Source organism: Urocampus carinirostris, chromosome 16, assembly GCF_059441175.1.
Source record: "Urocampus carinirostris isolate Australia breed hairy pipefish chromosome 16, RoL_Ucar_1.0, whole genome shotgun sequence".
In the NCBI taxonomy this organism is placed as follows: Eukaryota; Metazoa; Chordata; class Actinopteri; order Syngnathiformes; family Syngnathidae; genus Urocampus; species Urocampus carinirostris.
In genome coordinates this window covers 16716288-16742918 of record NC_142364.1, presented here as the reverse complement: position 1 = coordinate 16742918, position 26631 = coordinate 16716288, and the positions used below count along the sequence as shown (strand labels likewise).

General features: G+C 41.6%; 2 protein-coding genes across 2 annotated transcripts; one reads left to right on the top strand and one right to left on the bottom strand.

Moving 5' to 3' along the window:
- Positions 1-56: 56 nt before the first annotated feature.
- On the top strand, positions 57-12492 carry hsdl2 (hydroxysteroid dehydrogenase like 2). The gene is made up of 11 exons (XM_088319741.1): positions 57-196; positions 1992-2155; positions 2224-2322; positions 4018-4132; positions 5442-5545; positions 7628-7726; positions 7788-7982; positions 9358-9429; positions 9502-9648; positions 11272-11400; positions 12340-12492. Exons 1-11 carry the CDS (start codon positions 180-182, stop codon positions 12447-12449), a joined length of 1251 nt encoding a protein of 416 aa, XP_088175867.1. The 5' UTR covers positions 57-179; the 3' UTR covers positions 12450-12492.
- LOC148350451 (serine/threonine-protein phosphatase 2B catalytic subunit gamma isoform-like) lies at positions 12491-26631 on the bottom strand. The gene is made up of 14 exons (XM_088319740.1): positions 26291-26631; positions 23751-23948; positions 21681-21805; positions 21486-21597; positions 19830-19975; positions 19622-19761; positions 18397-18474; positions 17640-17734; positions 16140-16265; positions 15984-16061; positions 15294-15378; positions 13688-13785; positions 13580-13606; positions 12491-12765 (listed from the first exon to the last, which is right to left on the bottom strand). The coding sequence occupies exons 1-14, from the start codon at positions 26337-26339 to the stop codon at positions 12617-12619; spliced, it is 1506 nt and encodes a 501-aa protein (XP_088175866.1). The 5' UTR covers positions 26340-26631; the 3' UTR covers positions 12491-12616.

The following is a 26631-nucleotide window of genomic DNA, read 5'->3' as shown; positions in this document are numbered from 1 at the left end:
TTTTTTTAGGACATCACTATGGGCTGTAAGGAATTTCAGTACACCGGAAGCAAAACCCGCTTGACGGTAACAACTTCCGGTTGCCTTTAGTAGGTGAAAGGTGATTAAAACCGCAAGTGTCCTTTTCCTTGGTTTTGTTCCTGCAACTCTTCTTGTTTGTGTCCCTCTCTCGAGTTGTCATGCTTCCAAACAGCGGGTAAGTTTGTAAACTTCATCTTGAAGTTGATGAGATGAACTGACTTGAAAATCATCTCAGTTAACTATTCTGAGAGAAAAATCACCCGTCAAACGTCACAGAATGCGTGTTCGATTGGAGTTGGGATTTTTCTATTACAACAGAATTGTCTCTATTGTCATTGCTATCAACGTTGTGAAACATTGTATGGAACGAGATTAGACATGGCACTCCGGGGTAAAACCTGTGTTAAAGGTTTTGAATGGTAAATGGTCTGCATTTATATAGGGTTTTTCAAGTCAATGAAGACCTCCCAAAGCGCTTTACAATGTGCTTCACACGTACCCATTCACACACACACTCACACACCAATAGGGGCCATGCAGCTATGCAAGGCGCCGACCTGCTTATTGAATTAAGGGGTTAAACATGTAACACTTCGACATGCAATTGAATAGAAAAGGGATCAAATAAATGAATCAGGGTTCACTGTTCCTTTAATCATGTGGGTCGAATGGACACCACTTCATGTGGTGTCTCTTCGGCAAGTACAGCCTGGCAGGGCCATTCCTCCCCAGGCCAGTTTATGGTTATGCTCTCCCACAAGGAGCAGAAAGTACTGCACGGATTACAATTACACCATCCACTGATCTGAATCCAACACGCGGGCAAGGAAAAACTCAAAACCTCAACATGAAGACAGTGAGAGTCCTTAAGAAGGGGCCTCGCAAGTGGTAATCCCCCTTCCAGGATGACCAGGGTGCAATAGATATAACAATTCACAGGGTAACAATTCACATAATAGTGGAGATCAATAAGAAAAACATAGGTAAGATGTAAATAATAAAATGATTATTCTGGTGCTTGACTGAGTATAAATAGCCCAACTTCAAATAATTAACCAGGTAATAACAGACAAACAACAAAGTAATAACAAGATAAGTTGCTATTTTACAACTGCATATGAGGCTGGTAGCCTTCTGCGATAATGAGCAACCTTGAAAAAGGTTGGAGACCCCTCATCGATATCAAACTCCCAGGTTTCTATGTGTGATAAAAAATGTTGGCAGGTCTCGTGGAAGATCTATAGGGAACCTTAAAGAGAGAATCTGATTTTCTCGAGCTTTATTATCGATCTTTGGCAACAATTTGGACTAATTGCTGCAGCCTTATTGAGGTTATACACAGTCTTTTTCTCCATCTGAATCACCCTAATGTACTCAATTACACAAAATACAATTATCGACGTGTTACGTCTTCGTTTGACTATGAGAAGAAATCAACCACGTTCGTCTCCCGTTTGTCTGTTGATGGTTTGACAGTTCTCATCTCATTAGCTACACCGCTTATCCAGGTTTGACACTTCGTTTCAGCATAATCAGCTTTATGGTAGCGTGCATAACAGTTTAAATATGAGCAATTTTAGTCGGAAAAGGCAAAATAAACACGTTACCTGCTCAAAAGTGGTTTATATACGGTGTGCATTACCGTTCGATCACGTTCACAACGAATACAAAGAAGAAATGGTTTAAGTTGTATTACATTCCCAACAAATGCAAGACGAAGTGGTCTTGGATATATGTTCGCCCTTACATACCCGCAAAGTGATGTAAAAGTGAGATAAAACGAGGTAAAAGTGGTTGTAGTAACAGGAGTGACGTGTGCACGCTCCCGCGACAGGGGATGCAATTCTCAGCGGGGATGCAATTCTCGGCATAACACCGGCAGCTCTACTTGAGCCATTGAAAGCCAACCCCTGTAACTCCTGAGAAGCAGTTTGCCGGGAGAACGCTCTAAACTTCTACGTGCTTTCCAGGAAGTTAGCAGGCCGCACTCTGTTCATCACGGGCGCCAGTCGCGGCATCGGGAAAGCAATCGCCCTGAAAGCGGCCCGAGACGGCGCCAACGTGGTCATCGCTGCCAAGACGGCACAACCTCACCCCAAGCTCCCGGGCACCATCTACACAGCTGCACAGGAGGGTGAGTGCCAGCATGCTCATGATCTATCGCACCAATGAGACTTTTTTTGGGGGGGTTCCCTTTTGCAGTGGAGAATGCCGGAGGGAAAGCGCTGGCCTGCGTGGTCGACATCCGAGACGAGAAACAAGTCGAAAACGCCATTGGGGAAGCGATCCACAAATTCGGAGGTTAGAGATTGTGCTTCCTTGATGCAAAATCCGACAAAAACACTCCTTGTATGTTGGTTGATTGATTTCAATGAAGAAACAATACTTGGTAAATGCATTCTGAGCACCCTGAATACTGTAATCCAGGGGTCAGGAATAGACATTGACCCATTATCACCGATATTTGGGAATTTAACAGGTATCAGTATCAGCATTTTTTTTTTCATTCAATGAGTCGATTATTAGGTCTAATGCGTCTCTTTTTGCTCATACTTCTCCCCTCCCCGCCTGCTCCCTCCTGCTACCCACTCCGCGCCTTCTGATTGGATAAGGGACCGGGGGCAGAGCCTCTAAAGCGGGAGAGAGCTGCAGCTCAGCTTACTTGTCCCGACATCCCTGTGTCCGTTAAAAGGAAGCGTAAAAGGTGTAGTTAACTAGTTCAGGTGGAGACTGATATATTTTCTCTTATAACATGAGTTCGTCAATCAGGCGTGTCTGTTTATGATTGAGAGCATAAAAAGCATGCTAAAGTGGAAGTGATTAGCTGTTACCGTAACATTAGTTGGTCTATCTGGCTCTAAAACAGGTTTGCCCACACTTTTCAATCCACAAGCTCTGTTGAAATTCCGCTGCACTATATTTTTGAAGTAAATTGAAGTCATGTTGGTTGTATTGTATGTATATAGGCGTAAAGAGTTTTAGGGAGCTATTTAAGTTTATATAAACCGTTGTATTCGAGTTGCGTGAAGACTACTTTCATTTCTTTCGCTGTTAGGTTTTGGTTCAAGTGAAAGAATAGTCATATTAGTTGTGTTGAAATTATCATTTATTAACTGTAAAGGTTTTAAGAAAGCTATTAAAATGTTATGATTTATAACAAATAATCTTTTTTTGCATTATTAATAATTTATTTCTCCAATTTTTAAGCTTTTAAATCAAATGAATATCAGCTCCAAATACAGGTTACTGGTCTCCTCCTAATACTAATAATCGTTATCGGCCCTGAAAACCCATATCAATCGAACTTTAGTTGAGAACCTATGGCTCGTGGGCCATATATAAACATCTGGCTCGGAAATAAAATGAAATTGCCCTCCCCCCGCTAATATTCATTCCAACTGTAGAACAAGCTGAAGTTTAATTCAGTTCAAAATATGTACGGCTTGGTTCCAGCTACAGTTTACAGTAACAGTGTTATTTCTAAAGAACCTGTTTTGGGTGTACATCTCTAAGGAATCCTGTAAATAGAAGCTTATTTATTCTACAATGTATGTTCACTGTTGTGACACATTATGATGAAAACCCACAGAACCAACTGCAATCACCCAAATAGGCCAGCTAAGCACCCAAAGCAATTTGATTGGGTAAGCAGTAGGAATGGGCGGAGCTATACACACTTCTCGCCCAGCCCTACTGCACTGAAGGTAAATATGTTTGCATCCTCGTTTGCAGTATTTTGAGACAGTTTTACAAAAGAACTTTGCTTGCACCTTGTATTGAAACCATTATTTAGGACAAAAATGAGCCTCAAAACTCTTATGTAACTGAGGGAGGGTAACACATTTTAGGTAGTTTATTTATGTTGATATGGTTCTTTGAGTCAAAAAGGTTCCTGGCCCTTGATTTAGGAGCTACTGCTTACTTAAGAAATTTGTGGTAAATATCTGGTGAGGCAGCAGGGTTTGACTTGGTTGTCCTATTCGTCTTCCTCATCAGGGATCGACATCTTGGTGAACAACGCCAGTGCCATCAACCTGACAGGAACCTTGGAAACGCCCATGAAGAAGGTGGACCTCATGCTGGGAATCAACCTGAGAGGAACTTACATGACGTAGGAAGCAAGCCACACACGCGCCTCAAGGGCTTGCCCCTAAAGCAGGCTGTCAAAACATATGGCCCGCCTACAGATTGACTCCGGTCCGCCAGACAACTCTGAGGGAAGCGCAAGAGAATAAAATGAGTTTTTCTTTCTGTTTCCTTCTTTCTTTCTCTCATGCTTTTTGTCAATTTCACTCACTCTCGATCCCTCCATTTTTTTCGCTTTCTTTTTATTTCTCTATTTCTTTATTTCTTTTTCTTTATCCATCTCTCTCTCTCTCTCTCTCTCTCGAGCTTTTTCCTCTTTCTTTCTCTCATCTTTTTCTTTTTCTCTATAACTCTTTGCTCTGTTCACTGACGTTTCTATCTTTTTTTTTCACTCTTTGCTCTGTTCCTCCCTTTCTCTATCTACCCTAAACATCTTATTCTCTTTTGTTTCTCACTCTTTCTTTCTCTCTTTCTCTACTCTTCTCTTGATCTGTTTTCCCTCTCTCTATCACCATCTACCTATACATCTTATTCTCTTTCTTTCTCTCTTACTTACTTATCTCTATCTCTTTCTCTATATCTTTTGCTCAGTTTCTCCCTCTCTCTATCTTTATCTACCTACACATCTCATTCTCTTTCTTTCTCTTACTTTCTCTTTGTCTCTTTCTCTATTTCTTTCTCTCGCTCTGTTTCTATCTCTATCCATCTATATACCTATCTATCTTTCTCTCTCCCTCTCTCTCTCTCTCTTGCTCTTTCAGTCTGTCTCTCTTCTTTGTTGTCTTTTTCTATCTTTCTCTATTCCTCTCACTCTCCCTTGATCTTTTTCTCTCGATCTGTCTCTCTTCTACCTCTCCAAATCTCCAGAAGATTTGCGCGTTTGTAATGTAGGTTTGTCAAGCAGTTACACGCATATGTACAACTTAGACCACAACATTATTGATGCAAAGGTAGACACGGGCAGAAAAGGGGCGGGCTACTGTTTAGCCAATCAGATTACGGAACATGACACATGATGTAAATCAGTGAAGCAACAATACCGTGATAAGTAAACCATGATAACAGCGAGGGACTACTAAATAAAAGAGATAATGCACAGCGCAGGCTTCGAACAAAGCGGATTTAGCTAGAAGCTTATTTTTATCTGTAGTCCCTCAGAAGACGAAAATAAACAAAACCCGTGGCAGTGAAGCTATACTCAACTGATAAGATTTGTTGTGGGTGTGTTGAGCAAAGGTCTGGTTTCATGATAAGTCGACAGCGGAGATGACAACACTCACTTTTATCTACAATTTCAGAAGTCACTGACCCCCCCCTCTTCTGCTGTTTCTCAGGTCCAAGTTGGTGATTCCACATCTGCTCAAGAGTGCGTCTCCACATATCCTCAACTTGTCGCCACCCCTCAACCTCAATCCCATTTGGTTCAAGAACCATACCGGTAACCACGGCAACCCACACCTACTCTCTTCAATACACGATGATTTGCCGGTAAAGAGACGAACACTACCAGGGTTGCGCGCAGATTAACGTTTTCAATGAAGCTCGAGTTAGTGGCAACCAATGTGAATACACACAAGTAAAATATCGTAAGTGATGGAATCAAACATCCAAATTAATCGAAAACATGAACTCAATCGGTGCCATAACGTATAAGAACGTTCTCAGAAGTGTTGTCCCCGAGTGCCAAAATGTAAAAGTTTCATAAACTACAAGGTGTGAGGGAAAAAAAAAACCAAAACATTAACTTTGTTAAAATACTTACTGGGTATCAATTTGCTTTCTCTTTCTCTCTCGCTCTCGCTCTACTCACGATTTTAATTGGCTCTGGGAGTAGCTTCCTAACCAGAGAACTTCAAAAGTAGAGGCATATTTTGAGTGTAAATGCGCTAATTCGTTCCAAGTCCCCTGAAACTGCAGTATGATATTTTTGTTAATAAATCACAATATAGCATCACAACATGAAACAATACATGTTAATATTAGATTGGTTGATTGGATCCCTTAACCACGAAGGTTGTCATTTCCTGTGGTGTGTCTTGGGTAAGTACAGGCTGGTGTGCCTATCCCTCTCCAACCGGGGACCTTTTGAATGACAGGCGAAAGTGCTAACCAGTGCACTACAGAAACACAACACAATTAACATAAAACGAGTGGCACATTATGGAAAAAAAGGATATAAAAGTATCTACCTTTTTGCCTCGCGTTTCTTGAAAAACTGCTCCAATTACGTCTGTTTTTGCCGTCAAAAATTCGCCAGGCTGACATCATCATAATAAGCGATAGTCCGACTTGTCAACACTTTTCCGGGTGATTCCTTTCCACAAATTCCGAGACTTCATGAAATTTTCCTAGTAAGTCTTGAATTAGGACTGATTGAATGATAACTGCGTCCTGCCCCCCGCCATCTTGCCGGAACGCCTCCCTGTCTCTGAACTTTGAACTGTGACGGTGACACGAAGAGCAGAGCGGCTTATGGCGCGTACTGTACTTTATTTTTGACTTTGTATCCTGAATCACATTTGTAGCTCGATGTAATATTTTCCTTTTGAGGTACTTCGTAACCTGAAACTTTCGGAAGTAGAGGTACCACTCACACTCTCACACAGTCTAATGAAGACCGACAATAAATAAAGAGGCAACACAACCCTGCAGATTTTTACTTTTTGTGTGGTGGTTCTGATACCCATGAACTGCAATAACTGAGGGATCTTTGTATTAAGAATTTTCAACTCAATGCTTTAATAATATGTCGCACCTTTGGCCAAACTATGAAAAAGACTGCAATTTCTAATCCGAAAAATACGGCATTTATTCATTCCTTTGTACCAAGGGTGTCCAAACTTTTCACAAAGCGGGCCAGATTTGGTGAAGTGAAAATCTATGAGGGCCGACTATTCAGCCTTGTATTCTTTGAACAGTTTTTAATAAATTCATCCTCAGTGAATAGTTTTCAGTGCTTGGCGTTCAGCGGCACGCCCTCGCAGCTCTCCTTTGTACCATTTTCATTTGACTTGCAGGGTCCCATAAAAAAGCGCAGCAGTGCCGTTAAAACAGCTTCCATTTGCTTCCCCTTTTCACAGTGTTCGTTTACAATTAGGTTTTTGTTGCACGTTTGGGCTGGCAGTGCCTTTAGAAATTACATTTTTTTAAAACAGTCACAGTCTCTTGGCAAATTAGGATTTGTTTCGGATTTGGGTGAAAAAACTATTCAAATTTTCTCTCAGTCAGTTTTCTTTTTTATTTCCACATGTTGTAAATAGGGTGGGCTTCAATTCTCACAGAAAGCCAAAGGCAAGGTGGCCAAATGATTTAATAGTGCTTTCAACATTACTGGCGTGCCACGTATTATTAATTTTATGACGGGCCAAGGGCCAATAAAAATTTGACCACGGGCCGTAAATGGCCCCCGGGCCGGACTTTGGACATGCCTGCTTTATACATTTATTCGGCAAGATGGGCCCTCCCTATACAAGCACAAAACCCGATGACGTGACTTGCTTTGCTTTCTTGTCGCCTTTAGCATACACCATGGCAAAGTACGGCATGTCCATGTGTGTCCTGGGTATGGCCGAGGAGTTCCGGGGTCAAATCGCCGTCAACGCCCTTTGGCCGAAGACAGGTGAGTGTCGCGCGGTAGCGTGCTAAGTGCTCGCACGCTAGCAGTCACCTGCCTTCCGTAGCCATTCAGACGGCGGCCATGGACATGCTTGGCGGCGAGGGGGTGGGCAAGCAATGTCGCACGGTGGACATCATGGCCGACGCCGCCTATGCCATCCTGTCCCAGCCCAAAAACTACACGGGTCACTTCCTGGTGGACGAGGACATCCTGAGAGAGCAGGGCGTGAAGGACATGGATCAGTACGCCGTCGAGCCAGGTACCACTCTTGGTTTTTGTACAGGTGCTTGAAATCCTAGAAGATGCTTGAATTTTAATGTCATCAAATGTTGTCAGGAATATTTTTTAACTGATCAATCATTGCTGAAATATGGCTAATGTACTACTGTAAAACCTAGTGTGTAACACGCACCCAGACTTGAGTTATTTTTGGGGAGGACATAAAAAGTGAGAGTTTTACACGGATAAATGTGGTACAGACACTGCCCTACTTAAGAACGAGAGAGGTTCCGGATGATCGTTCGTAAGTTGAATTTGTTCGTAAGTTGCTTCAGTGCTATATTTTGTATGTTTAAGGTTATTATATAGGTATGATTAGTGCTTGTAAAGGTAACCTGTATTGTTTTGTACTAAAAAATAAACATTTCATTAAATAATATGCTCAAATAAAATGAATGAATAAAGTTAAGTTTAACTTACTTTTGGAAGATGAGCTTCAAGAGGTAGGCGACTTCCTCCGTGGTAAAAAGTGGCTGAAAAAAAGCGATCTAACCATTTTCTTCAAGCTTTCTAATTCCACTTTCATTTGAAAAGAAACGACTTGTCTCTTCTTTACACTTTACACCAACCACATTAAATGGATGCACGAGATATTAAACAATAAAAATGTCAAAGTTCTTAGCACGCTGGAGATACAGTATAGAATGTTTACGAATGTCTTACGAAGAGGAAGCGGATTTCTTCTTCTGGGTGGATGCTGGGTGACCTCTCACAGTGCCACACGCCGGTAGTGGCGGAAAGAAGCACTACAGTATTGTCCTCTACTGGGAAAAAGGTGCACACAATACAAAATCCAACTTACAGCAATATCCAGATATTTTTCGACATCCCGAAAAAAATGATCGTATCTACCGTTTTTTGTAAGTCGAATGGTTGTAATTAGGGTAGTGTCTGTACTTTTATTTGTTGTTTTTGTTGTCCAGTTGTCCACATGATGGCGACAAAATATCTTCTGAAGTACAGTAGATTGTGTCCTGAATCAGTACGGTTGTGCAATATAGCAGCAGGATTTTATTTCAAATTATAATTTAACAGTGCTGAAGTTTTTTGTCACGAAAAAGTTTATGAAGTACAGTACTTTTATTTCTTCTTGCAAATGTTCTTTTCACGTCACATTTTGGTTTTCCTCATATCTTTGCTCTTATTTGCAAATACAATACAAATGGTTGCGCCTATAAACTGTTCTTTGTTTTCAATGTACAATAGTGTATTATATAAACAAACGAAGAAATATAGGTTTCTAGCTGGTGAGTTTTAAATATTGCTGGACCTTTTTGGAGCGCAATCCCGGCAAAAAAGGAGGTATTACAGTACAAGCACACGTTGCAGTCTCATGTGATCCGATTGGTCCGCAGGTCATCCACTTCTGCCCGACTTCTTCTTGGATGAAGCGCCCGAAGTGCTCGCCAAACAGATGGAGCAACATGGTAAGACGCTTGATTAAATGTCCCAATCCGCTCAAAATAGTCGATTGGCAGCTCATGTTCTTCTGTTGCTAGGGGCAACACCCGCCTTCAAGCCCCCGTCCTCTTCTGATGCGCCCTCTGCTGGCGGGCCCATAGAAAGCACCTTTCAGGTGATCAGAGGCATCCTCAATGAAGAGTTGGTCAATTCCACCAAGGCACTTTACCAATTTGACCTTTCCGGTGAGTCCCAGGTTTGGATGCAAACACTCTAACACACACATGTGAAACTCATGCCCTGCGGGCCCAATGTGGCTCGCCGCATCATTTTATGTGGCCTGCGAGACGATGCTAAGAGAAGCACGCGAGAAAAACGAGCCACCACAACCTGTAATTTTAATTAGGTCCAGTAGATGTCAGTAAAGCTGGGAGCTACTTTCAAAGCACCCGCTGTAGCTGTAATTGCTGACTACCATTAATCAATCTGAGAACATTGAGAAAAAAGCTAACCTGTTGTTATTTTACTGCCTGGTGCAGCCCTACTGCACCGGACAGTAGGGCTGCAAGATTAACCGAAATCCACCGTATTTTTATGACCAAAGGGCCGTGTTAAAAGGCGCAGTCTCCGAAACGGGTTCTATTTCTGTATTTAACACGTACATATGGCGCACCTGACTATTGGGCACAAATGCCAGCCGCCTCACAACACAGACTAACATTTAAGTATGAATTATAGGTAAGACCTTGGGCCTGGGCCCGAACCCGACCCGAGCCAGGGTGAGGGCTTAAAATGTCAATCATTAAGCTGGGCCGATCAGGCTTCTCTCTCACCGTTTTTTTTTCCCTCCGTGGAGGATCTACACAGCATGCACTTGCTTTTACTCAAGTCATTATTTTGATAAAGGAAATGCTTACCAAACCATCAGTTTAACTTAAAATCACTAAATCCAAAGTTTGCAGCAGCTCACTATTGCCAATCATTCGCTTGTAAGCAGACAGCAGCCGTAACAAAGATCCCCAAAAGAGGGTGCTGTTCTCTTAAGATGAAAGCATGTCAAAATGATTAACCCTTATGTTGGCTTCATTTTAAGAACCATTTTTTAAAAAACTTTTTTCCGAGACATAGAAACATGAAGAAAAAACGTTTCATTTTTCTACTGTTGGGACGAATTGAGGAAAAGTTGAATGAAATATAATTTGAGGGGATTTTCCTGGGTTTTAAACACTATGGGCGGGTCATTTTGACCCGAGGACAACAGAAGTCAAGTCATTTTTATTTGAATAGCCCTTAATCACAAAGAGTCTCAAAGGGCTTCACAGGTTATTACACAGACTATTTTTTCAGACTATTATTACACCATCCCCTGATCTGGAACCAACATGAGGGCAAGGAAAAACTGAAAAACCTCAACATGAGGAAAATGAAGAAACCTTGAGAAGGAACCGCACATGTGGCATCCCCTTTTCAGGATTACCAGACAGCAAAGGATGTTGATATCACAAATAATACAGAGATATTGTCCAAGAAAAGTATAGGTTATTCATATGCTATAGAGTAGAAGTGAGTTTTAAGCTTAGATACTCACAAAAACACGAAAGTAGCCCTGCTTTTTCTATTTCCTCTGTTTTGTCTCGATGTGATTTTAAAATTGGTTTGATGATCTTAATCATTTGTGAGTATATGCAAAAAACAGAAATAAGGGGGGGTGGGGGTTAGTGAAATACTTTTTCATGGCAGTATACTCGTTCCGCTGCTGTGAGAATGTTTCAACCATGTGGCCTTCGAGCTAAAATGAGTCTGACACCCATGCGCTACCAAAAATTTGCCTGAACCTTCAACTCCCCCGTTTTTGTTCCCCATGTCAGGAGACCATGCGGGTGTTTGGTACTTGAATTTAAAGAGCGGTGCTGGCAGCGCGGGACGCGGCCATCCAGACTCCAAACCCGATGTCGTCATGACGATGGACTCTGCCGACTTCAGCAAAATGTTTGCAGGTAAGCGTTGCCGTGGCAACAGTGTCCTTCTAGAGCAGAGGTGGGCAACTACTGGTAAATTATAATTTTGTGGATAAATGTACTTACCGACACTGACATGTTTTATTTCTTTATATTTGTTTTTCAGTAGATGTGTTACTAGATGACACGGTATTGTCTATTGCCAACAAAAAACAAAACAGTTCCAAGAGCACAGCGTAGCAACAAACCAAACATGGCGGCGACCTGTGTTGATTCCACTGTGTTAAAGAAATACAAATTTCTCGACCTAGTATATTTTTGTATAAAAATGAACATTGGTATGATTGTTCATGTATTATAGGCTAGTTTTCAAAACAAACTTATTTTGGTTTCGAATAGAAGTTCTCTACCACCAGAGGCATTCCGATAAAACCCTTTGTCATACACTTTAAGATACGTTAATGTAAATATTACATTTCATTTGAACTGTGTGTAATATTTAGTGGTGCAAAAACTTTGATTCAGTAAAAAAAAAATGTGATTTGAATGCTAAGCAAACATACATGAGCTATCATACCATTGTTAATTTTTATAAAAAAAAATCGTTTGAAAATTTTGTATTTTTCTTAGCCAGTAGAATCCCTACCTAGAGGTCGCTGCTATGTTTGTTTTGGCAACTTGATGCTCTGTGGCACTGGCTTTCATTTGCATTGGACAACAGTGCCATCTCATAGTCAAATATTACACCCTGGGGCTTTAATCATTACTCTTTAGATTATCGCTAAATCGATACCATTTTAAAAAACGAATATACTCTCTTGCGACCTACCAGTAGATCACGATCTAGGTAAGGAGCACCCCTGATTTAGAGAATCCGGCTATATGCCTTGTTTTATGGCAATAGCAAGCCGTTTCCCTGGCTATGAGTGACCGCGGCTGACCCGTTCCCACGGTAACACGCTTTCCACGTGTGCGCAGGCAAGCTGAAGCCGACGATGGCGTTCATGTCAGGGAAGCTTCGCATCAAAGGCGACATGACGCTCGCCATCAAACTGGAGAAGATGATGGGACGCATGTCCAAACTGTGACGTAAGCCAGACATCGCTTGAATAAAAGTCGACACGGAGAGTACTTTTTGCCTTTTTTATTGAGGATGTAAACGCCGCGCTGCGTCGGCTCGTGCAAACGAAAGGCGTCCGAGTGTGGCTGACGGAGCGGAAGGGGCCGGGAATCATGGTGGGGGGGCTGGGGGGTTTTAGGCATCGTCCGTGCCGTTGTCGCTGCCCGGGCCGGGCACCGCCCGCGGGCTGTCTCGCCTCGGGGGCATCCTCTCGTTGATGAGGTCCAGGCCTCGAGCCTCCTCGAAACTTTGAATCCGGTGCGGCGGCTTGAAGCTTTCGTCACCTGGGGGAAAACGCGACCCGTGTCAGCTACCTGTGATGAACCCAGCCAATAGGGGCTTAGCTAGCGCATTAGAAGGCGGACCCTTAAAAATGTAGTGAAGTTTTTACCCCCAGATATAGTCTGGGATGCCTTATAACTAGCTAAAGAACCCAGCAAAATTGTGGCATTTTCAAAACTCTTCCTTAATGAAGGACAGAATAATGTAATACCAAAAAAAAAAACCTAGCTTAAATATAAAAACGAAATCAACGCAGCATCAGAAATACTCCTGCCTTGAAATGATTCAGTCCATTGGATTCCTAGCCCCCAAGTCTCCCTCCCTCCCTTTTCACTTGGCTAGTGTCATCTCTGGCATAGCCTGGTGTTTTCCGGTGAGAGTATGTATTTATGGAAACCCAGGAGTGCCAAAATTCAATTCAAAGGGAATATTCAATAAATAAAAATGTCCGTAAAACACTCAACTTATAAAAATGGCATTAAAACGAAAATTCAATAATTAAAACTGCCTTTTAAAATGATCCTTTAGCAGAAATATTGTAATTAAAATTATAGCTATTTATTCAAAGCTCTCAACTTAAAATCACCCCTGATCTACAGTTACGTTTCGCAAAAAATAAATACCGCATTCTTCGAAGTATGAGTCAGTTTTGGTTAGTTTGGTTGGGGGTGCGACTTATATATGAAATTATTAACACATTGAGTTTTAAATCTTATGACCGGTATAACATTTCACATGTTATCATGAGCGCACGTTCAAATTCCTTTCCGATTTAGGGGTTTTGGGTGCGCCTTATAGCCCGGAAAGCACGCTTACCTCGAGCTCCTTCCGCCTCTTCCGTGGCTGCGGCAAGAAAAAGGGTTCGAAGGTCAGACAATGGAGGAGGAGACAAATGTTGCCTTTGTGCCTTATGCTAAGTCTCACCGCTCCGTAGAGTGCGCCGTCCTCCCGATAACGCGCCCAGCGGCAGCGTCCCAGACGGCGTTAACCCTTTCAGCTGTAGCACGCTCTCATTCTCCTCTCTGAACAAACACACGGACGCGCGTGTTAAAAGTGGGCTGCAATATTTTTTTCTATCGAGTTTGTGGTAAAGAATGCCCCTCTGAGTTCAAAGAGCCCTTATGCTTTTTGTTTCCGCCGGGCCTGTCTGTTTTTACTATTTAGCAAAGCTGTCCGGGTGGAAGACATTAGATAAGAGGAATGGGGGACAAGGGGAATGGTCGTGAGTGACGCCAAGCTCGTCCCCCCAGGTTGTTTTTTGTAAAGCATACTACACTGCATAGAGAAATATATGAGCAACTTGCAACAATCTTGGAAATGGTGAAAGTAAGAAAAGGCCTGCTTCAGATGCATTACATTAACCCGGGGGTCAGCAACCCGCAGCTCAGGAAGCCACATGCGGATCTTTAGTGCAACCGGGTGGCTCCCGGGTGCTTTTTCTTCAAAAATGGTTACAATTTGTAAAGGATAGCGAAGGGATATATATTTTTGTTTTAATAAGATATTTGTAGATAGAGAAAGTTAAGTCATGTTTATTCATGACGCCTTTAATCACAAGGAGTCTCAAAGGGCTGCACAGACCACAGATTATTACAAACTACAGACTATTAATACACCATCCCCTGATCTAAAACGTACATGAGGGCAAGGAAAAACTGAAAAACCTCAGCATGAGGAAAATAGAAACCTGATACAAACACTTAATGTTTTCCAGTGCTGTAGGAATACATATATTAAATTTTAACTAGGGTTGTATCTATGCGCCGGTATGAGGGCATTTCTCCTCTGATTGTTTTACTTCTCTCCCGTGTCCCGAGTGAGAACCGAGCTATGCGGCCAAAGCCCCGCCCCTTTTGAGGGGGCCTAGTCACAAGCCAGGGAGGTAGCAAACCGGCGTGTTATTGATCTGCAATTAATCCCAAAGGTAAAAAAAGAAAAAGAAATGCATACAAATCAAAACTTAACTGTTTTATGGGATTTAGGTTACTCAACCTTTTCAGATGATTGCCATTTTATTTTTATAAAAAAAAAAAATGACATCAAAAATTGGATTTCTTAAATTTTATCAATGAAAACATACTGTAATTTAATATTAATTGTTCCCTACAGAGTTTTTACATCATTATCCACAGAATGTGCATCCAACTTAGTCATTATGATAGTTGGCTAATATGGCTAATATAGATACATACAGCATGCGTTGCGTTCATTATAAAGCTTCTATAAGGCTTTTCATTTTTTGCAGCTTTTCACTCATTTTGTACCAAAATACATCCGTTATTTCTTCAGGTAGCCCATAGGTACCGCTAATTTACCGGATAAATACACGTTGGGTTGGTCAATCCAGTTTCCCTATTGTAATTATTACGCTACTCTCCCAGTTTTTATTTAGATTTCCATCAATCTAGAGTTTGTCAACATGCACACGATTCATGAATTTGCTGACAGAGGTTGCAATGATGACAAGCCAGAGGTGGCGGCATCTAATACAAAAGTTCCAAATTCCATACAGTTCCTTTGACAGACTTACCTAAGCACAGAGAAGACTCGGGCCATTTTCCCGATGGCACGGATTTTGTTCCTGATGACCTCCTTCCGAACGGCGGGGGCACCACCTGCAACAGGAAATGACCGTGTTCTTAAGCCAGGTACACATTGCAGGGAAATCAGTTTTTTCTCCACAAATGCGAACTGTATCCCATCTGTTCAAGTCCATCTGAGCGCCACATAGCTCATTTTTTCACACTAGACCCAGGCCACTTTCATATGCGATCCTAAATCAAATACATATCTGATCTTTTGTAATGCGACTGCTGTGTCGAGACGTATTCATGCTTGTGCACGTCATCTGTAGGCGACAGACGTCCTATTCTGCATCTCGTGAGAAGGCGGACAAACCAACAACCACGGCGGGCGAAAACTCAGAGCATTCAATGAAGGGAATGCGTGGTTTTGGATTGAATTCATATTTGGGTGGGACAACTCCGCCTCCTGTAGCACATATTAACTTTAAAATCACTGGATACGCTCTCTGTTGAAATCCATGAATACTTCCGCAAACACTAAGCACATTGCGTGTGACACTTGTGGCATTCACACAGGGGATCACATAAAAATCGCATTTAGTTGGAAATGTCTTTCACACAAAAATTGAGCCTTAAGCTCTGCAGTGTGAACTAGCCTTAGTTTAAAGGAGGACACTGTCCCGAGTGATATTCACCTTCTCCCGTGTCGTCAGCGTCCGTCATGAGTTCGTCATCGGAGCAGATGTTTAATACATTGACCAGCATCTCTGTCACTGTGAAAACATGTGGATCGAGTTGGTCGGACAATGTCTAAAACAACGAACGCAATTTCATAGGCGACAATATCTGACCTTTCTCCCCGACGAAGGGCAGCGACCATGTGAAGACATCCATGAAGTTGGGCAGCCAGTAAGGATGCGGCGAGCAGTTGAACTGACGGATGTTCATCACGTTGTTCTCGTACTTTAACACTGCCGCTAACACACGCGCACAACATCACACTTGTTAAGAGTAATCCTTACTTAAAATCGAGCTCGGATTCTTGTAAAGCACCAGCGTTATCGGACTATATTAACAGAAACTAAACGAATGATTCTTTTGAGATTGCAGCTTACTTTTCATTGGTCAGCCTTACCCTAGTGTTATATTTTATTTTGCACTTAAAAATGATTTAAAAAAATAAACATAATAATAAATAAAGTTCCTCAATCCAACGCAAAAGATTTTTAAAAGAACTAAACATGAATTCGAGCGAGACGATTTTGTCCTCCTCTTTTACATTATATGAATGTTAGCAAAAACATGGACTCATTTATTCTCTAAGGCCGTGTGAAATATTAGCAGGCTTGACCATGCTGTTTTGTATTTAGATCTCGTGCGATGTGCAGTGTTCTCGTTTGCCCGTGTCCCTGTGTCCTAGACGCATTATTTTTGCTGGGGACGCAACTTTTTTTGACACCAAATTGTCATTATCATTTTTTAACAAAGATTTACCGCACTCTAAACTTTTCGTCAGGCAGATCCACCATTGTTGTTTTGGTCTGATGGTTCGAGTTTTCGTCTGCACGCCGATCTCGAGTTCGAGTTGTGTAGTGAGAACCGGCTTTTTCACCTCAACTCATCAAAGTTGTAACACCTCAATCGGCTCACTTGCATTGATGCATTATATTACGAATGATCATGTTGTATAAACAAGTTATAAAAAGGAAATATAAAAGGAGAAAATGAAAAAAGACAGGTTTGTGGTGATCCCTTTTAATCAGTATATTACCAACAATAATTTAATGCAGAAAATGAATTCATAATTTGAATAAGAAAATGTATTATTCTACTTAATTATATTTGCATGTATTTTTTCCTTCTACAGTGAACGTCCAAGCGACTTCATTTTTGAACTTTTTTTATAATAAACCTCATTCATGTCGAGCAACTCAGTGTCTCACAACAAAATGTTCATTAACAATTTATATGATATAAGGAAACACATGTACAATATAACATGTTAAACTACATAAATGAACATGTTTGAAAAAAGAAGATTTTTTTGTATTTTGTAAGGGCATGGAGCACACTACATTTTGGGGACCCATAGATTTTTGAGCATGCGAGTCCCCGGGACCCATCACTTTTCAGAGGTAAAATGAACACTGGATGTGGTAAAGGGCAGCTTGCCATTTTCCGCCCGACACGAGAGGAATTTGTCAAACGAGAACCAAAATCTTCAATTACTTTTGGTACTCGGAACGCTTTTGGCACTGCCAAGTTTCCCCCCCAAAAAGTGCCCCCACAGTGTGCACTTCTTTCATGCTGAATCCTCAGCTGGAGTCGCGACCACAGCGATGCGCCCTTACCTTTGTTGTTGTACACGTCCAAGTAGTTTGGAGCAGAGAAGATGGTGATGAGGGAAGGGAAACCTGTCGTCTGGCTCTTCCTGTACATGCGGTAACTGACACACACACACACACTTCTTTGAATGTCTGCGAAATTGGCGTTGTTACATCAAAGACAATCAATAGAATCCAACCATGTAAAATATGTACTCCAAAACACGATAAGGCCGACAGATCAGTAGGAATCCGCCTTCTGCTTCATTGGACGTTGCTTCTTGCAATCCTTTCGTTTCACCACATTATTTCCGTTTACAAATAAACAGACTAGTAAAATTATTCCCAATATGGTAGTTAGCGCTCCCCTTTGGATTGACACGTTTTCCCTGATGAAGGTCTGTTCATGCTACCTTTATTCATGCACAAAGCCTGAAGTTACATTATTCTTGTGTCTTCCTCAACACATATGTATATTCCACCTGTCTCACCCTTACCTTTACTGTTCTGGCCTTAGAAAAAAATGCATACATTAGCCGCAGTGTTGAAAGCTTAGGAAAAAAAGGCGCGGCTTATAGTCCGAATTTTACGGTAATCATAAATGATCCGGTGGGGCTATATGTTTGACATGCCTGTTTTAAGGCACTACTTTAGGGTGTCAGTAATCTCGGTGGTAAAATGTGGCTTTAAATGAAGTAACTGTAAGTCATTTCTGTTTTTCAGAATCTCGCCCAACACTGATGATAAATCACACACATACGTGTAGAGTTGTGCGCACCCTTACCCGGCATCCTGTGCCTCATGCGCCCGTATGACTGACAGCAGGTTGTTGTTCATCAGGAAGTCGCAGACGGCGGCATAGCTGCAAACAAAAAATTGATATAGTTTGGCCCACCAGTTGCTGCATACCAACAAAACACTACTGATTTATGCATCAAACTACCGTTTTCCCCCTTTCTTTAAATTTGTGTTGTATATACCGGAGCCTTATCCCCCAAGGGTGAGGTGGATAGAGTCAAGAACACACTCACTTTCTTGCATTGTGGACTCTTTCTGGGAGATTGATACAGAGGAGGGGATTCCCAGCTTCCCCGTCAATTCATTCTAGTCAATTTTTATCGTGCTATCATTGAATCCGTTTTAACTAGATCAATCACAGTTTGGTTTGGTCGCGTCAATCAGAAAGAATTGTCAAAGATGGAATCAGTAGTGAGGACGGCAGAGCAAATAATAGGTACTGTTTTCCGTCCCTGCATAGTATCTACATCAAACGAACGAGAAAACGGACACTAAAAATGATGGACGACCCCAGTCACCCTGCTCACAGGTACTTTGATTACCTGCCGTCAGGTCACCATCTTTGCTTCATTAGGAGAAAGACTACACGTCTTAAAGAGAGTTTTTACCCTTCCGCTATTCGCATGTTCAAGGAGAAATGATTAGGGTAATATGTATAGTATTATTATGCCAGTATTATGCCAACGTCGTTCTTCCGACCTATTCTACTCTAGTCTTGTTATTTAAACTATTTAATATAATTACCTTGTATTATACATTACAATATCTTTATTACTCTATTATTTTACATCTATTATCTTATCATTATTGATAGTTCGCGTGTCAAATGATTTCTTGTATATATCATGTTTATGGTTTATACTGGCTGAATACAAATACATTACAAATTATTATTACAACCCAACCGATGTGTCGCAACACCTGTCGTTGCGACTCATTAGGTGAGCAAACCCCCCCAATTCTAACCCCTAACGACGAGCGCCAAGCAGGGAGGCAACGGGTGTCAATGTTGTAAGTCTTTAGGTATGACTCGGCCGAGGCTCGAACCAGCGACCTCCCAGTCTCGGGAACGGCGCCCTACCCCCAAGGCCACCAAGCTGGTTTTTCAAATGTAACAGACACAAAAAGTCTCGAGGCATTTTAGTCTGCGTTTTTAAGTAGGGCAGCGTCCGTACAGCTTTTTAATGTCAAAAGGTTGGTAATGCACGTACCTGTAGAAGTAGGAGCACCCCCTCACGCTATTGTGGCTGAAGTGGTCCTGGTTCTTCTCTGCGCCGTAGTCTTCGCCGGGGTCGGACCACAAAAGGTCGCACATGGGCCCAAAGGCCGGGGGCTCCTTGAAGCGCTCCAGCTGCGTGCAGAAATGCATGTTAATGGATGTCACGAGCGGGCCGGGTTCAGCCGCGTCGGCAGGCCGACCTTGCGGATGTCGTCCAGGCTGGTGATTTCGGGGCTCAGACCCCCGTGGACGCACAAAAACTGCTGGTTGAGCAAGGCCGCCAGAGGCAGGCAGTCGAAAGAGTCCATGCACGCCTCGTACACCAGATCAGAGTACTTGATCTTACCTGCGCCGGATGCAAAACTGCTTATTGTACTTCGAAAACACAAATTTAATTTACAGAAATAACATTACTGTTAAGCGCATAAAAATCTGAATTTGTGAATCTCGACTGTGGATTAGGGTGTAGTCATTTATATATATTCAACTTTGGAAGGGGGTGATTTTCACTAAGGGCATAAGTGGAAATTTGCAGAAAATGAAAATAGCTCATTTGTGATTCATCGTTCTGAATTAGTGACAAAAATACAAACTAGTTTCTGTACATTTTACCCTCTTGCAAGCTTGTCACTTTATAATGTAATATACTCTCGAATATATTTATCCAATACATTTGTTTTTAATGGCATAATTTGCTACTTTACAAAATCATATATTTCAATTTTATATTTTTTTTTTTCTTGCAAAAATTCCTTTGTATGAAGTAACATCTTGATTTCCTGGATGTTCCATTTCCTAGTAAATTTGTTACTTTACAAAGTCAAAACTTTGAAGCTGTATTTCTTCAACATTTTATCGTATGACAAAATTGCTAAAACAATGTATATTTTTACAAATTTGGTTTTCTATAAGTTCGTTTTTTCTCGCAAATAAATCGTTTTATAGTCATATGTTAACAATTTTATTACCTAGAAATGATTGAATTCTCGCGAATGTGTCTCTTTAGAAAGTCAGATATTGGAGAGAATAGTTCTCCAATATATAGATATACTGTACGTGTTTTCCTCACAAATTTGCCAATTTGTTAGGTCATAAAAGAACATGTTTGGTTTTGAGTTTTCCTTGCCCTCATGCAGGCTTTAGATCAGGGGATGGTGTAACAGTAGTCTGTAGTTTGCAATAATCAGTTTTTTTGTCTAGAGACTCTGTATAAATAAACATGACTTAACTTCTAAATAGTTTTTTTGTAAATTTTCCATAAAATATTAATTAAAAAACATATTGCCTGAAAATGTGCGAGTATTTTCATCACCATTTTGCCACGTTAGAACTTCTAGATTTACAAATGATAATCAATTTAATCTCACAACCATTTTACAAACTGAAGAAAACGTGTGAGTTTATTTGAATGGAATTGTCTTAATTGCCAATGATAAAAAAAAAAGTGACCATAGTTTGCAACGAGATTGGACATGGAACTTCAGGATAAACATGGGATAAAATCTTAAAAGAGAAAAAAATATAATAAAAGAATGTCAGCATAGATGGGAAAAAAAAATTCAAGGTAGTGAAGTTAAAATAATGCAATGAAAAAAATAGTGTGTCGTTTTAAAATTACATTAAAAGTAGTGAAATAACATTTAGCAGCAATGAAAATTCCAAAAAGATATATATATTTGTCACAGTCTGGCACGCTTGTTTAAGTTGTTGATGTCTCTTGGGAACAAACAGTCTCTGAGGCCTTTTAGTCTTTTCAGATTTTTTTTTCCTGGCATATCTGTCCCGTATTAGTGACTGACTTTGTTCCTGGCAAAAAGAAAAAAATGATTGTGTACAACAACTTGCTGCAGACTCACACTCATGTTTGAAGGTGAAGTACTCGGTGAGGTGTCGACACTCGTGATTGCCTCTGAGCAGGAAGAGCGTGTCCGGGTAGTTGATCTTCAAAGCCCACAGGAACAGCACACACTGACGAGAGAAGGCGTGCCTTCAGGTAACAGGAAACACTCCCGTATGTGGCGGGGCAAGGTACGAAGAGGCAGGGCGCTTACCTCAATGCTGAAGTAGCCCCTGTCCACGTAATCGCCCAGGAACAGGTAGCGGGTGGTACTTGGGGAGCCGCCCACCTCGAAAAGCTTCATTAGGTCAAAGAACTGACCGTGCACGTCGCCGCACACTAAACAAATGCAAGCTCTGTTAAAACGGGTGTCCAGATGACCAAACGGTGAATGGTCTGCATTTATATAGCGCTTTTTAAGTCACTGAAGACCTCCCAAAGTGACTTATGTGCTTCTCGCTTACCCATTCACACACACACACACACCGATAGCCGGATGCCTGTCGGGGCCATTGAGGGTTTAGTGTCTTGCCCTAGGACATTTAACTCTGAGGAGCCGGGAATCGAACCATTGGGTCCCAAGACGAGATCTCTACCTCCTGAGCTACTGCTGCCCAAAAACATTCAACAGTAGTAGTGGAGTGTGGGGTTTTAAATGTTGAATTTTTAATACCATAAATTTCTGACCATTTCTCACATTTCGAAAAAAAAAAAAACAGCGGGGAAATGTCACAGAAAAGTAACATGTTGTTTTGCGATTAAAGCATTCCCTTGCAGACTGTTGTCAATCCACTGGAGCAGCGAGTCAATAATAATTAAAATGGCATTAACATATACGCATAGGTTGAGAAAGCTTAAGATGAGTAGCATGACTCTCAGCATATGTACAGGCCGTTGTTATTGTACTGGCTTCTTAGCTTTAGTCAGTAGCGCAACACAATCATTGGTCCCTATGAAGAACTGTTGTCAACTGCACAGACAAAAACTGCAGTGGAATGGTAACGTCACAAGATCATCAGGACTGGCCAAGATTATTCTCCAGGGCAAAGATCAAGGGGCAGGAGGAGAGGAAGAGCAAAAAGAACTGGACATCAAGTAATGGACTGATGCAAACTTTGCCACGACCCAAAACAGGCCAAGAACTGTCAGCTGTGGAGAAAGCTGTCTAGAGTTGCAGCCTCAGTGGTGCTCTGACAACCTAAGCAGTTGAGGGATCGCAAACCCAACAGTCAAGTCATAATTCTATGTACAACCCTTAATCACAAAGAGTCTCAAAGGCTGCACAGACCACCAATACAACATCCTTTGATCTGAAGCCTACATGAGGGCAAAGAAAACCTCAACATGAGAAAAATGAAGAAGCCTTGAGAAGGGGTAACACACTAGGTAATCCTCCTTCCAGGATAACCAGGCAGCCACGGATTAATAATATACTTGCGAATAATATCACCAAGCGGAAGCTTATAAATATTAAAAAGGAGGAGACTAAGTACCGAGCCCTGCGGAACGCCACAGGTAACGCCAAAAGGCTCAGCGTTCATATCATTGTATTAGAGGTAAGATCCGGCCTAAAACCTGCCCGACCCAAACCGCAGGTATATAAGCCCGAACCTGACCATGATTTGATTTGAGTGACCAAGCCGGAACTAAACTTGAAGCTTTACTTCGATGGCGTGCGCAGTTCGGTGCAGGATCATGCGTTTTGGCTAAAGTACACAACTTGGGGTTTACTTGAAACGAAGTGTGCACTTCAAAGTGCAGCGCCAAAACGAACGGTTTGGCGAAGTGCAGCAAAATGAAACTGAACGAAATGGCACCAAAAAAAAAAAAATTCTGCAGATTATCTTGCAAATAGTGAAATATTTGACTGAAAAGCAGAAAGTTTGCAAAGCTCGTAGGCTATTGGCGAGAAGCAGAAACGATGTCTGACGTAAGGGACGTAAGATGGAAAAAGGAAGCGACGCAACTTCTATTTTGACACCGAGGATGAAAATTTCTTTGGAGATAAACTAATAGTTTGGTAAGCATGATTTATATGATAGAGTTATCTGAAGAATATAACTTTGGGGCCGAAGTGCGCATTTCAGTGCCCAACTGCTGCGCCGAAGTGTCTTACTCAAGTAAAAGTACTGTTACTTCAGAAAAATATGACTAGGTAGAAAAAAAAAAGTAGTTATCTGAAGAGAATTACTACTTGATTGAGATTGACCCAGAGTTTAAAACGTAGAAAAAGTAGCGGCTCGCATTGCGGAATTTACGGTAGTAATCGGAGGTGTGCGCGTACCTGTGACGGGCGCGTCCACGTCCAGCATGCACTTCTCCTGGCGCAGGATGGCGGCGCCATCATTGATGATGCGAAGGGCTGCCTCTTCCTCCAGGCGGCCTTCCTTCAGCAGGTGCGCCTTCAACACGTCCACATTTGGCCGCCCGTCCACATACAGATCCGACAGGGACAGAAGCGTCCCAGGAGGATACGGCACCGCTACGCACACGTCAACAACACACAAGCATGTTAGCTAATCGCCAACCGCGTCGCGACTAGGGCTGCGACAATTATTCGACAAAAAAATTTAATCGAGAGAGTCGACAATAGGGCTGCAACAACTCATCGACAAAAGTGTTGGCAGCTAATTCCATCATTGATTTGTTGTATCAAGTGATTTATGTAGTAGTACCACTTTCTTCCGGAAGGGGGGGGGGGGGGGGGGGGAGTCCGTGTTTATAAAACATTTTACATTTTTTTTAAATCCTAAATATTTAACTTTGCATCATTACAAACAAAATTGGCAGGAAAGTTTCAACTTGGTAGTGTTTGACTGTTTTTTCGTGGTACAAAGTTACAATTTTTAAGTGCTGCAGAAATACAGACAAAAAATGAGAAAATAAATAAAATAAAGTAAAAAAGGAAAATAATAATACTGGCAATTCTTGAGCATGGATTTTCATATATGGGTAATGTTTATTATATTCAAAGATTTAACCCCCCCAAAAATTGTTGAAAACATTTTGAAAAGTGGGTTTACATTTTTGATATTTTAAAAACATTTGCTACACATAAAATAAAAATATAATATGATCTTTGGATAAGGCGGTAGGAAAAGAGTATCTTACATATTTGCAGGTGTATAGCATACATTTGTTTGTATTTTCGTTTATTATCAACACTTAGATGTAAATTGTTTTATATTATAGAATATTCTTTTTTGTGCACTGTTTTTCTATCTGTCCGAAACTTCAATATTTCACTAAAGAAAGGGAAAAAAGATATCCCATTTATGGATGGAAATAATAAATCGACCAATTCATCGATTATAAAAATACTTGTTAGTTGCAGCCCGAGCGTCAACATCAAGTATGCATACCAAAACTTTCAAAATTTGCGAGCATTTTAGCCTGGATACGGACAACAAAAAAACACTTAAACGTTTGCAAAGCAGAACTCGTGAAACATGGCAGTAGCTAGGTGGCGCGCGAACATTGAAGAAGAAAGCACGACGGACAGTCGGATGAAACTGAGCCTGACTCACCTGAGTAAGACTTAGTTACAATCAAGCCAATGAGTTTATGATGACATGCATTGTATCTTTTAAATGTGTATATTTCTTTATAAAAGAGCTTGAGCGTTCTGCCATACTGTGCCTAAAAAAAGTATTATAAATGAAAAGCATGCAGTACCTAAGAACAAACGTTGAGAAATGTTAAGTTCTTTTGTTACAGACTTTGCAGTTTACCACAGAATGTACTTCACAAAATGCACATATTTGCTTGATTAACAGTTCTACTGTTCTCTGTTAACAGGAATACGAAAAATGTGTACTTGATTTTAATCCATAATTTTTTACCTTTCCCCTCAAAAAATAAAACCAGAAGTCAGCAGTCACGGACACCACCATTAAATTTCAAAGATTTCAAGCACCCGTAAAACCCCTGATTTTGGTACAGGTTAAGAAAATATTAATTTGTTATATATTATAATATTTGTTATATATTATAATATTTGTTAGATATATACATTTTAGATATTTTTTCTTAACCTTTTTCTCATCAGGCTGATCTCGTTTTTCCCATTTCAAACTACACTGTGACGGAGTAAAATAGTCTGTATTATAGACGAAGATAGCAAAATCCTGCACTGCTACATAAATTAAGCAACGCTAAATTCAATGCAAAAGGGGAAAGAACTAGGCAGCACAGCGGCGCAGTGGTTAGCACGTGTGCGGCACAGTTCTGAGGTCATGAGACCGAACCTCCTGTGTGGAGTTTGCATGTTCTCCCCGTGCTTGCGTGGGTTTCCTCCGGGCACTCCGGTTTCCTCCCACATTCCAAAGACATGCATGTTAGGTTCATATGCCGGTCCAAATTGTCCCTAGCACGTGAATTGTCTGTCCCTGTGTGCCCTGGCTGGCAACCAGTTCAGCTGGGAAGGGCTCCAGCACCCCCGCGACCCTACTGAGGATAAGCAGTGCAAATCATGGATGGATGGAGGGGAAAGAACTCAAATATTGCAGAAAGAATTGTTGTATTGGTTATTTAGTAAATAAAATAAACTTGTTTGCACCAATTGTATTTAATTCAGCCTACATAATCTGTCTTGCTATGAGTAAATAGGTGCCTTGTTGAGTTTGTAAGGAAGCTGGGTGACGTTGATAGTGCGGTTTTACTACATTTAAGCGACTGTATCGATACAATTGACTGAAGCGTGTCAGAGCGTGCCTGTGACGTCATCAAATCGCGCATAAAATGGGCGTAGGGTCCAGCTAGCAGGTAAGGCTACAAGAATTAACAAAATATAATTAGGAGGAAGAAAAAACATGCAAAGGTTACCTTTGATGGGTCGTTCCGTTGTGGACGGTTTTTGCTCTTTGGCGGACATTTTGCGTCCGAACAATTCACGACAATTCGGAAGCAGACGCCCAGGCTAGCTAAGGAGCTAGCCGAGGAGCTAGCTGAGGAGCTAGCTTAATTAGCCGTTCGTCCGCGCGTCTCGCCGCACTTTACGCCACGGAGTGGCGCAGCCAGCAGCGGCCGGCGATCAGTTGAAGTCCGGTGGGGCGCGCTGAGGTCCGGTGCCCGATTGAATCGATGACTTCCTGATGTTTGCAGCTGGGAGCGCGCACGGCAAGCTGAGGAAAGGAGGAGCTGCTGTAATGCGCATGCGCACGGTC